This window comes from Lutra lutra, chromosome 7 (genome assembly GCF_902655055.1).
Source record: "Lutra lutra chromosome 7, mLutLut1.2, whole genome shotgun sequence".
NCBI lineage: Eukaryota > Metazoa > Chordata > Mammalia > Carnivora > Mustelidae > Lutra > Lutra lutra.
The window spans coordinates 59,350,992-59,364,629 of NC_062284.1; the positions used below are offsets into that span (position 1 = coordinate 59,350,992).

Sequence of the window (13,638 nt, forward strand, 5' to 3'; positions counted from 1 at the left end):
TTCTTTTAGACTGTAGTTTTTGTTTTTTTGTTTTTGTTTTTTATAAACACTTTACAATGTAAAATATTTATTTTTTACTTGCTCTGGAGGATCTGTCTGAAAGACTATTCATGGAACAGGAAGAAGCGTAAGGACTATCCATATCAGCTTTGTTAGGAGTCTTCATGACTGTAAGATTGTAAATACAGATTATTTATTAACTCTGTTCTACCTGGAATCTAGGTTTCATATGGAAAGTGTCTGACAGCAGGTAGTAGAGACTTATCAGCAAATCTCTCAAGAACGGCATAAGGAACATCAGAGCTAGCTGCTCTTCACTTTGTGCTCAGAGTGAATGATTTGGGATCTTTTTTTATCTTTTCAAGTGGAATTAGTTGTCCATTTGCTAGTGTCTTTAAACTTCAAAGGAAAGCCAGGAGGCCTTTCAAACTGTCTGTACCCCATCCCTTGTGCCTATTTCCAGGGAGAAGAAAAGCATCTACACTTTTTCCTTTTTTTCCAAAAGAGAAAAAAAAAATAACAAAGGTGAAACTTCTATACAAATATTACCTCATTTGTTGTGTGACTGAGTAAAGAATTTTTGGATCAAGCAGAAAGAGTTTAAGTGTCTTACAAACTTAAAGCTACTGTAGTACCTTTTAAAATAAAAAAGTCAATGTTGTACATAGTATAAAAATTCTTTGCAGAAAAATATTCCCAATAAGGAAATAGCATGGAAATGTTAAATACATTTTCTGAAAGTTATGGGTTTTTTTTCTATCTCATATACCATTGCTTTATTTTTATAAATTATTTTCTCATTGCCCTTGGAATAGATCTCAGATTGTGTAGATATGCTATTTAAATAATTTATCAGGAAATACTGCCTGTAGAGTTAGTATTTCTATTTTTATAAAATGTTTGCACACTGAATTGAAGAATTGTTGGGGTTTTTGTTTTGTTTTTGATTTGTTTTTCGCTTGTTACCCCGCATCCCAGTTTTGACTATTTGCCAATACCTTTTTCTAGGAATGTGCTTTTTTTGTACACATGTTTATCCATTTTACATTCTACAGCAGTGTAAGTTGTATATTACTGTTTCTTACGTACAAGGAACAACAATAAATCATAGAGAAATTTATATTTATACTTACTGTATCCATGTTTATTTGTTCTCTGCTGGCTTTGTTAGGAGGTGGGGGTCAATTCCATTCCTAAAGCTATAGCATACATAAGAACACATTACAGTAAATATTAGTAACATTCCCAGTTCCTATATAATTGAAGAAGACAGATTTGCTCAGGAAACACATTTGCTGGATTTGTAGAATAAGAACAAAACGTGACCTTACCATAGCAAACAAAGGAAAGATGGGACACCGGAGTGGCTCTGTAGGCGAAGCATCTGACTTGATCTTGACTCTGGTCTTGATCTCAGGGTCCTGGGTTCAAGCCCCATGTTGGGCTCCACACTGGGTGTGGCACCTACTTACAAAAAAATCTTGGAAAGCAAGGACTCAAGATGGGGCTCCCTACAGGACATAATTTTATATTTTACTAAGGTAATAAAATGTCCTCTTAAATCCTTCTCAAAGTACAGTCCTGTCTTTATGAAGAACCATGAAAATGGGAAAAACAAGTGAAGGGCACACAATTCTCACAGCTCCATTTTCGGGCCCATGAGTGACAGCATTAGGTGGGCTACACAACTGCATGCTGTGAAGAAGCATTAGACGAGCTACTAGAAACATTACTAAGTGCTACTAAAGGCTGACATCCAAGATCTATAAAGAACTTCCCAAACTCGAAACCCAAAGAACAATCATGTCAAAAAATGGGCAGAAGACATGAACAGACACTTCTCCAATAAAGACATAAAAATGGCTAACAGATGCATGAAAATTGTTCATCATCATTAGCCATCAGGGAGATTCAAATCAAAACCACACTGAGATGCCACCTTACACCAGTCAAAATAGCAAAAATTAACAAGGCAAGAAACAACAAATATTGGAGAGGATGTGGAGACAGGGGAACCGTCTTACACTGTTGGTGGGAATGCAAGTTGGGGCAGCCACTTTGGAAAACCGTGGACGTTCCTCAAAAATTAAAAATATAGCTACCCTATAACCCTGCAATTGCATTACTGGGTATTTACCCCAAAGATACAGATGTAGTGAAAGGAAGGGCCATATGTACCAGTGTTCATAGCAGCAATGGCCACAATTGCCAAACTGTGGAAAGAACCGAGATGCCCTTCAACAGATGAATGGATAAAAAAGATGTGGTCCATATATACAATGGAATATTACTCAGCCAACAGAAAGGTGAATACCCAACTTTTGCATCAACATGGATGAGACTGAAGATTATGCTGAGTGAAATAAGTCAAGCAGAGAAAGTCAATTATCACATGGTTTCACTTACTTGTGGAACACAAGGTATAACATGGAGGACGTTAGGAGAAGGAAAGGAAAACTGAAGGGGTGTGGGGGGCGGGGATTGGAAGGGAAGACGAACCATGAGAGACTGTGAACTCCCGGAAACAAACCGAGGATTTTATATGGAAGCGGGTAGAGGGGATATCGGAGCCTAGTGGTGGGTATTAAGGAAGGCACGTATTACATGGAGCACTGGGCGTTATACGCAAAACGTGAATTTTGGAACACTGCATCAAAAACTAATGATGTATTTTATGGTAACTAACATAAAACAATTAGAAAAAGAAGAAGAAGAAGTAAATACTACTGAGGGAAGAGCCATCCTTACAAAGTTGGGCCAGAGGCACCTGGGTGGCTCAGTGGGTTAAAGCCTCTGCCTTTGGCTCGGGTCATGATCCCAGGATCCTGGGATTGTGCCCTTCATCGGGCTCTCTGCTCAGCAGGGAGCCTGCTTCCTCCTCTCTCTCTGCCTGCCTCTGTGCTTACTTTGTGATCTCTGTCTGTCCAATAAATAAATAAAATCTTTAAAAAAAAAAAAAAGTTGGGCCAAACTCTACAGATGTCACCTTTAGAGAATGAATTCACCTTTGGTCAAAAACAGCACTAAAAAAGAACTTAGAAGAAATCCTACATATACATACAAAGTATAAGATTAGTTTTTGAAGAGAAGGCCAAAGCATTACAATAAGCAGACCTTGAGTTCCGGGTGAGCTAACAATGAATGAATGTAGAATACCGGATGATTAATTTCCATTTTTAATAAGAACAGGTAGAATCAAAAATCTTAGGAATAGGCTAGAGGTCTGGCTTTGGAGTCCAGTGAACTCTAGAAATGACTGACAGACTAAGATACACTCTCCTTATTGACTTTTGTCTCTCATTCTAAAAAACACTTCTCCTTTGAAGGCAGCATAATCATACCAAAGCATAAACTGCCAAATCATTTCATGGTGCCCAGGTAAAGAATCAAGCACTAGAAGGTATCGAAAGGGTCACAGAATTTAGAAAACTGATTTGAAAGATAATTCTTTGAAAAAGGACACCATTCCTTCTGAGAGGAGCACAAACATGGCAAGTCTTGGAAGAGAATTCTAATTCACTTTTAAGTAGCAAGCCTACAGTCTAATAGGACAGTGAAAACAAGGGGCACATGTACTCCCAATGTTCATAGCAGCAATGCCCACAACAGCCAAAGAGGTCCTTCAACAGATGAATAGATAAAGATATGGTCCATATACACAATGGAATTACTCAGCCATCAGAAAGGCTGAATACTCACCATTTGCATCGACATGGATGGAACTGGAGGGGACTGTGCTAAGTGAAATAAGTCAGAGAAAGACAATTCTCATATGGTTTCACTCATATGTGGAACATAAGCAATGGTATGGAGGACCATAGGGAATGAAAGGAAAACAATGAGAAGAAATCAGAGAGGGAGACAAACCATGAGAGACTATGGACTCCAGGAAACAAACTGAGGGTTTCGGAGGGGAGGGGAGTGAGGGGAGGAGGTAACCAGGTGATGGGTATTAAGGAGGGCATGTGTGGTGATGAGAATTGGGTGTTACACACAATTAATGAATCCCTGAACACTACATCAAAAACTAATGATGAACTCTATGTTGGCTAATTGAACATAATTAAAAAAAAAAATCCTGATAGGACAGAAAAAGTGTATAAGAACAGGAGCTTTTTCCCAGGCATGTTCCATGTTTACTATGAGACTCACCTTCAAATCAGTAGGTTACATGGAAACAAAGGGCCTGTTAAGAATTAAAATTATGCCATCAGGGTGATACCTTTTTCCTGCTACGAGAGTTTATGGTCCTGTGTTCCAGAGAGAGTTGAAGGGCCATAAACTTCAGGTCCTTCAGGAATTTATAATAAAGGTGGTGCCAGTTGTTTTCTTGAGAAGTCATAAGCAGAAAAAGCTCAAATTTTAAGATCCTAAAGATTCTCTTTCATGCTTTTTCTTTTCTATCTTATTCTGGAGCAAAGACTCAGGTCTAGAAGGAACCTTAAAATAAAAACTGATTTTTTTGTGTATGCATGAAGTTATTCCTATACTTTGTGTCATTATTACATTTTTTTATCTTTACTTTTTTTATTGTGTTATGTTAATCATCACACATCATTAGTTTTTGATATAATGCTCCAAGATTCATTGTTTGCCTATAACAACCAGTGCTCCATGCAATATGTGCCCTCCTTAATACTCACCACCAGCCTCACCCATCCCCCCAACCCCCCTCCCATCTAAAACCCTCAGTTTGTGTTTCTAGGAGTCCACAGTCTCTCATGGTTCATCTTCCCCTCTGATTTCCCTCAATTCACTTTTCCTTTCCTTCTCCTAATGTCCTCCATGTTATTCCTTATGCTTCACAAGTAAGTGAAACCATATGATAATTGACATTCTCTGCTTGACTTATTTCACTCAGCATAATCTCCTCCAGTCCCAACCATGTTGATGCAAAAGTTGGGTATTCACCTTCCTGTTGGCTGAGTAATATTCCATTGTATATACGGACCACATCTGCTTTATCCATTCATCTGTTGAAGGGCAACTAGGCTCTTCCTACAGTTTGGTAATTGTGGACATTGCGGCTATGAATATTGGAGTACATATGGCCCTTTTTTTCACTACATATGTATCTTTGGGAAAGCACTTATTTTTAATAAGAACATTTTCTCCCTTACAGGATAATATTTAAAACAAAACAAAATCTGGAGTCTTCATGTTGCATTACATTATACCCCTGATTGTACCCAATCTCATCTGAATTATAGTCTATATTCAGCTTACCAGTCCCTGTTAGAGGTCCCTTCAGTTGACATGCTATGGAATGAATGGTGTCAGCTCTATCAATGGCAAAATCCATTATTTAAGATCATTCAGTCTTCCTTCTCTTCTCTTAAACTTCTATAACATAAAGGCTCACTATACCCCAAATACCATTTGCAGAAACATATTAGGAAGCCATAAGCTCTCACCCCCCTACACACACATATACACACACACAAATACCAGAAGCACAGGTTTAGAAAGCTGCGCTCCTCAAAAAGGGTATTGGGCCAAAATGGCTCCTCTCTGTCACCATTCCAAATTCCCACCATGTCACCTCTCCCCTGACTCAAACCTTAAAATACACATGTCATTCCTAGGACAGTCTAAAAGCATGACTTTAACTTCTGCTGGCACCCCCCAACAAAATCCTTCACATAAAGATGAATTACACTGTCACACATTGACATCGACAAGAACCATTGTTATTTTCATGTCAACTGAAAGAGGCAGCTCAAAAAAGAAATTGCCTATTGATTCCTCTGAAAACAGTAGCACAGAATTCATTTTTTAAAGTCATCGTGAACATCATCCACTAACAGGTGATGAAAACAGGTAAGCAAAAAATAGTCATGCGACATACCTATCCCTCCAAACTTCATTAGAGGCAGCACGATTACCTGCTCATTTCTTTTTCATCAGAAATAAACTGGACTTGTAGTGCCAATTCATTGTCAAAAAGTGTGGACATAAATTGCTCTCATGAATCCAAGTGACTAACCTGTAACTAGACAAACTTCTCTTAAAATAGAGCCACACAACTTTTCTTAAGTAGCTGATCTTTGCTGCTTTCTAATTTCTTTTAGTGCACTCTAGAGAAAAAAGTCTGAGTGTCTTCCCTTTTCCCTCTCTATATGGTGTTTATAGCATTTTGATTAATACCCATGTTTCAAGAATATCATCCATCCATTACCAGTGTAACATAAGACTAACAAAAAGAAGATTTAGAAGACCTCTTTATGTGGTCCTTTTATAAGAGGTGTGTATCAAATTACTATCTAGGAAGTAGTTGTCTCTTTCTATGACATCTGTCAGTCTAACACAGAGAGCATCAACACATTATTTAATATTTTAATAATTATTTATTATTTATCCCCTCTCATCTTCAAGCTATTTAAAATTAGAGGTTCTACCATAGCATTCTCATTGGGAAACAGTAGGGGTTTATGTGATTATGTCTTGCTACTGCTTACTTTTTACTACTGTCCATAATTTCTATATGTTATTCCAGGGAGACTAACCCAACTCCCCATCTAGAAAAAGCAAGCATGAATCCCTGACTACACCAATTATCACAGCCCATCCCCTGGCCACAGAATTTGCTTCAGAGATGAGAAGATGATTAAATTGGTTCAATCAAAGAAAGCCATAGAACCTTTGCTCAAAATTCTGACATAAATACATTCTCCAACAGGATGATATAGTTGCTGCATTCTGAAAGATGATAACTGATAATAAAAATCAAGTAATTCAGGGACACCTGAGTGGCTCAGGCAGTTAAGCGACAACCTTTGGCTCAGGTCATGATCCCAGAGTCCTAGGATCAAGTCCTGCATCAGGTTCCTTACTCAGCAGGGAGCCTACTTCTCCCTCTCCCTCCGCTTGCCTCTCTACCTGCTTGTGCTCACTTAGTCTCTCACTCTCACTCTCTCTCTTGCTTTCAAATAAAATTTTTTTAAAATCAAGTAATTCAGTCAAATTCCTGTTTAAGCAAAGTATCACTGTTAATAAGAAAGCAAAGTCTAGGGGCGCCTGGGTGGCTCAGTGGTTAAAGCCTCTGCCTTCGGCTCGGGTCATGATCTCAGGGTCCTGGGATCGAGTCCCGCATTGGGCTCTCTGCTCAGCGGGGAGCCTGCCTCCTCCTCCTGTCTCTCTCTCTGCCTGCCTCTCTGCCTACTTGTGATCTGTCAAATAAATTAAAAAAAAAAAAAAGCAAAGTCTATGCTAACATTGCTTTGTTGAGAAAATTCTTTTTTTTTTTTCCTTTGGCAAGTTATACTTACCACCAGACATCAGAGAGGAGGAAATCTGGAAAATCAGGGCCCAAGTAAGAATTCACAGTGATTAAATCTGTCTGAATCCCAGTGAAGTTGTAACACATAAAATCAAACACAAAGTCATCGTAGCACTTCAGCTAGTTTTAACATAACTCACACATACATAAAATGTTGGTTTCTATAATGTATCCCTGATGTTACAAGATTGGCAATAAAATACAATTTTACAAGAAATTTCAATTAAAAACAACCCACTGACCAATTGTACCCCAAGTCTCAAAAATATCAAAGAAATATAATCCAGGTAGAGAACATCCAAATATTAAAATCATTATTTGAGGAATGGTCCCTATAAATGCAGTCATTGAATATAAGAATTCAGAAAAAATTATGTAATTGAATTTACCCAACTTTCTTAAAACACGCCCAGCAAGTCTTTGCTTAAGATTCTTTACATTCTTCCATCATATCTTCAGTCTCCTGTTCATCTGTGCATTGAAAACAATAACCAAAGTGGTTAGGCTATCAGAAGTTGTGCACAATTAGGAAAAATTATTCAACCTACACAACAGTTAGTCATTTTACACATGAGACAATAGCCATTCTCATTTAATACTTAATTGAACACTCACCACAAGCTGCATACAAAGTTTACAAGAAAATACAAAAGAGAAGGTACTTGCCTTCATTTAGCTTCCAGCCAAGAGAAAACTTTCTAGGTTTTAAGAACTAAAATGGTTATGGATCTGGAGAGGGCATCAACTTCCATTGTTGCTTGCTTTGCATTACTTCTGGGAAGCAGGGTGAAACCAAAAGAAAATGTGACATTCAGGGTGGATAAGAATTGACCACCTGCCATTTCTTCACTGTGAGAGAAAAGACATGTGACACTAACAGAAATCGTATGGAAATATTCTCCCAACCTAGTGAGATTACCAGAGAAGGCAGAAGTGGTAAGAGAATCAACTAAAAGAGGATGATAAAATTGAATCCAGAAACGAGAAAAACCAAAGCCCTCATCCACCACTGGTGGGAATGTAAAATGGTGCACCCACTTTGGAAAAGTCCACCAAGTCCTCAAAAAGTTACCACAGACCCAATAACTCTACTCCTACATATATGCAAAAGGGAAATGAAAACATACATCCACCCCAAAATCTGTAGGCCAGATGCTTTTTTTTTTTTTTTTTTTAAGATTTTATTCATTTGGCGCATCTGGGTGCCTCAGTTGGTTAAGCCTCTGCCTTCAGCTCAGGTCATGGTCTCAGGGTCCTGGAATAGAGTCCTGCATTGGGCCCCCTGCTTGGCAGGGAACCTGCTTTTCCCTGTGTGCTGCTCCCCCTTCTTGTGCTCTCTCTCTCCCCCTCTCCCTCTGTGTCAAATAAATGAATAAAATCTTTTTAAATTCTAATTTAAAAAAAAAAAGATTTATTTGTCATAGAGAGTATGAGTGCACAAGCAGGGGTAACAGGAGGTAGAGGGAGAAGCAGGCAGGACTCAATCCCAGGACCCCAAGATAGTGACCTGAGCTGAAGGCAGATGCTTAACAGACTAAGCCACCAAGGTGCCCTGTAGGCTAGTTTTCATAGCAGAACTACATACAACAGCTAAGAAATAAAAACAACCCAAATATCCACCCACTGATGAATGGATAAAAAAACTCGGTATAGTCATACAAGAGATCAGCATTCAACATAAAAAAGAATGGAGTATGGATTACCTGCTACAATGTGGATGAAACTTAAACATTTTGCAAAGTGTCAGAAGCCAGACACAGAAGGCCACATATTTTTATGATTTTGTTTATATGAAATGTCCAAACTAGGCAAATTCACTGAGACAGAGAGCAGATTAGTGGTTGCCTAGGGCTGGGGGCATTGGGAGAAAATGGAGAGTGACTACTCATGGGTATAGCATTTGTGTGAGGGGTGAGGAAAATATCAGATTGAGAGTGGTGATGAATGCAAACTTCTGTGACTATAAAAACCACTGCATTGTAAAAGTACTATTGAATGGTGGCCAAAAAATGTTATGTCCACATTCTAATCACTCAAACATGCGAAAGTTACCTTCCTTGGGAAAAGGGTCTTTGCAGATCTGTTAAGGATCTGAGGATGATCCTAGATTCATCCAGGTGGGCCATAGGTTCAGTAACAAACATGCTTACAAGAGAAAAGCAGAGGCAGACTGGAGAGACACACAGAGAGAAAGGCAATGTGAAAACAGAAGTGGAGATTGGCAGGAGGCCACAAAACAAGAAAGCCAAAAAACGTCAAAAGCCTGAGATACTGGAAAAGCAAGGGGGCTTTTTTCCCTAGAGCCTCCAAGCAGAGTATGGCCTTGCTGACTCTGATTTCAGACCACAGGCCTCTAGATCTTTGAGAGATCTGGGTTTCTGTTGTGATCATTTGTTGTGACAACCACAGGAAATGAATACGGGTATATAAAATATAGGTCGATAATGCTGTTATTTTTAAAAATCAGCCTAATCAGGGACGCCTGGGTGGCTCAGTTGGTTAAGCAGCTGCCTTCGGCTCAGGTCATGATCCCAGCGTCCTGGGATCGAGTCCCACATCGGGCTCCTTGCTTGGCGGGGAGCCTGCTTCTCCCTCTGCCTCTGCCTGCCATTCTGTCTGCCTGTGCTCGCTCGCTCTCCTCTCTCTGACAAATAAATAAAATCTTTAAAAAAAAAAAAAATCAGCCTAATCATTAAGGGCAAAATGACTCTCCCTTCAGAGAGTCAAGTGATAAATGTAGTGGTATTGCCAACACACAGACGAAAAATAAGCAGGGAGAAAGGTGGGATAGAGGAGAAGCAAACCTCAATATCCCACACATGAGATGAGGAATGGTAAGAGTGGCCCAGGCCTTCCCAGGTACTATTTCTTCTATCTGGAGTGTTAGCCTTCTTGCCCACCCAGTAAATGACCCTCATCCTTGGAGGCTCAACTTGAACATCACTTCCCCATCTCCCCAGTGTTCATTCCCTCTAGTGTGGCCGTGGACTTTGTCCCAAAGCTCTTACTACTCTTATCTCACCCCTGCTGCGATTTCCTGCCTAAGTGCCTACCTTCATCGACAGACGATGAATTCAGAGTTGGGGTTGTGTCCTATTCCTTATATCCTAGAACAATGTCCTTAATGAATGAATACTGATGTCCAGAGCCAACCCCTAGAAATAGATTTAATTCACCTGGAATGGAACCAAGGCGTTGGTCGGCTTTAAATCTCATCAAGTGATTCTAATATGTTGCCAATGTAAGAGGCATTGCTGAAGGAATGGACTTGGTATGGCTTAAAATGCCAGACAGATCTGAGGCAGACGCCAAATATACAGAGCACAAATGATCCCATACCAGTTATACGTGTCTCCAAATAAATTATCAACCATGAAACAGTGGAGAACTCAAGCTAGGACATGCTTGCTTTTGGTGGTTAAATGGAAGGTTACCCAAAAGCAAGAAGGGAGGTACACTTAGAGCGATAAGACAATCTGGAGAAGGCAGGATCTTCATTAAAATGAAATTTAAGAAGAAAAAGGAGGGATTGAGCAGATGGAAAAGAAGATACTTTCTGACATTATTTTCACCACCAGCATAGATAATCCTACAGTAGGACTAGTCAACCATCTAGTCCAGAGCTTCTCCCACTTTAACAAGTGCACAGATCACCTGCTGGAAAACCTTGTTACCATGCAGACTCTGAGACAGTGGGTCTGGAGCAGGGCCTGGAACCCTGCATTTCTAACAAGCTCCCAGGACTGCTGGTGCACAGATCTAGTCCACAGTTAGGACCTTAACTTTTTCATTTTACCCAATTTGAATGAAGAACTGGAATCACAAGTTCTTATTAACTGATAAAATAATACATCACAATTAAGTACCAAACCTCTCCAAAATGCCATTGTTGACACTACTAAACAAAATGATAAAGTGATATTTTATGAGATGAAGAAAATAATTGGTGGCACATATTTGCATGAAAAGCCCACCTCAAATCAAGAATGAAAAAGCATGAAAGAAAATTAGTTGAAAGTGACTTAAGATAAATTCATTGAATATATACTTAACTAAAGTGTTACATCAAAAGGTAATGAACTGTGGAAATCTCTCATATAGCAACTCTGATATTTTGATCCAATAAATTTGGGGGAGTTGATTAAGTTACTAAGTGCATCTGAAAGGCAATGAGTTGTCTTGAAAAAGGAATTTAACAAATAATAACTAGGAGGCCTGAGGGCACACACAGTTTGAGAGAAACAGAACCCCATCAAAGCAACGATGAGTTAAGAATTTCCCTAAGAGCAAGCCAACATATTTTTTAATGGAAAAAAAAAAAAGTTAGCTAGTAGTGTTACTATTTTAGAATCTCAGCACTCCACTACAAACCAGAAAGCCTGTATTACAACAAAGAAAACTTTCTCAAAGCTATCTAGTGCCTATGAAACTGTTCGGGTGGTCAGAGTAAGGACATACACTAACACATGTTCCCTTCACAACTGCAACGTCCTTCACAAAAACCAATCCAACTACAACCACCCCAAGTTCCGTTCCAAACTTACAATCAGTGATGACTCCCTATATTGTATGCCTGAGACTAATTTAACACTGCATGTGAACTATACTGGAACTAGAATAAAAATTGATGGTAAATAAGGAGGAAGTTACAACCAAACAAATCTTCTGATGGGCAATTTTTCAACATGGAGTAACAGACTGCACAGTTGTCGTGGTTGGTCAACTTGTTCTGAGGACCCCAATGGAATAACATAATTAGCTTTCTGACATCTATACTGAAATCCATATTTCTCAAATATTTTTGGTAGTTATACAGTATATAATCTTGTATATAGCCTGTATATATAAGCTTATACTATATCTTGTATAGTAGCTATGTAATATATAATCTTGTAGCTTGAATTAATTTGACGGACTAAATGCTCCATACCAGGGACTCTGACTCCTGGAAGTCGGGCTAGGGCCTTGGACACAGGTATAAAACAAGAAGCAAAACACTCCCCAAAGATCCTGCTGCTCTGTGCTTTATAACAGTGCTTCTTGAACCTCACAGTAAGCGTCACTGGGAGGCGGGGGGGTCTTATTAAAGTGCAAATTATGAGTCAGTAGGTTTTCTAATAAGCCCCCAGTAACTAGGCCACACTTGAAGCAGCAGAGGCTTATTACATGGTATGGAAATCATATGGCTCCAAAGGGCCAGGCACATGAAGTTGAGAGGGGCAGACGGGGACCCTGTCCCCCATGCCTCCTCCAAAGGGAACACCTGCTCCTCAGCTCTCCTCACTGGTGGAAGAACTGCTGATTTGTCAGAAAAGTCAGAAGTCCAGGCTTTTATGGGAAATCTCCTGATTAAATGTTAAATACAGAAGTCCCTCTTATCCACAAGGAATGGGTTCCAAGACCCTCAGTGGAGGCCTGAAACCATGGATAGTACCAAACCCCATATATACTATGATTTTTCCTGTACATACATACCTCTGATAGTTTAATTTATAAATTAGGCCCAGTAAAAGATTAAAAACAATACGAATAAAATAGAACAATTATAACTTACTGTAATAAAAGTTATGTGAATATAGTCTCTCTCAAAATGCCTTGTACTATACTCACCCCTCTTGTTGTGATAATGTGAGGCGATAAATCGCTCACACGATGGGATGAAAGTGAATGACATAGGCATTGTGACACAGTGTTAGCCTACCATTAACCTTGACAACAGGCCAGGAGAATCACCTGCTTCCGGAAGGCTACTGACCACAGGTGGCTGAAACCTCAAATAAAGAGGGACTACTACTGGGGCACCTGGGTGGCTCAGTCGGTTAGGTGTCTGCCTTCAGCTCAGGTCATGATTCTGGGGTCCTGGGATTGAGCCCCATATCGGGCCCCCTGCTTGGCAGGGAGTCTGCTTCTCCCTTTCCCACTCCCCCTGCTTATATTCCCTCTCTCCCTGTCTCTGTCAAATCAATAAATAAAATCTTAAAAAAAAAAAAAAAAAGGAGGGACTACTACTATTCCACATAAGCCGACCAAGTCCAGTCACTGACATAATCATTTTATGTGGGCTTTCTCCTTTGATCCTTATTGAAGTATTAAAACCATCTAATCTTAACAGATATGGATACTAAGGTGTAGAGGAGATAGATTAAGTAACTTGCCTAAGATCACTGCTAATAAGAGAGCAAGCATTCAAAGCCAGATCTGCCTCACCCAGAGCCCAGACTCCCAACCACTAGGCCAGATCCTGCTGGTGGGTGGGCACGCCCAACGTCCCTCTGCTCCTCTAGCTTCTAGTCTGGGATCCGGCCACTTACCCAGACTACTGCAAGCTTTAAGTAATTAATTTGCCCTCTGGGCTTTTG

General features: G+C 39.6%; 1 protein-coding gene across 5 annotated transcripts in view; it reads right to left on the minus strand.

The window, feature by feature from the left end:
- Positions 1-7,214: 7,214 nt before the first annotated feature.
- FSIP1 (fibrous sheath interacting protein 1) overlaps positions 7,215-13,638 on the minus strand; it is a 319,482-nt gene continuing 313,058 nt past the window's right edge. For 3 of the 5 annotated variants that reach the window (XM_047738801.1, XM_047738799.1, XM_047738800.1), the window contains exon 12: positions 7,215-7,750. In XM_047738801.1, the coding sequence (XP_047594757.1) occupies positions 7,704-7,750 (47 nt within the window). In that variant the 3' untranslated portion in view covers positions 7,215-7,703. The remainder of the gene's footprint in view (positions 7,751-13,638) is intronic. The other 2 variants (XM_047738802.1, XM_047738803.1) reach the window with 2 other exon arrangements.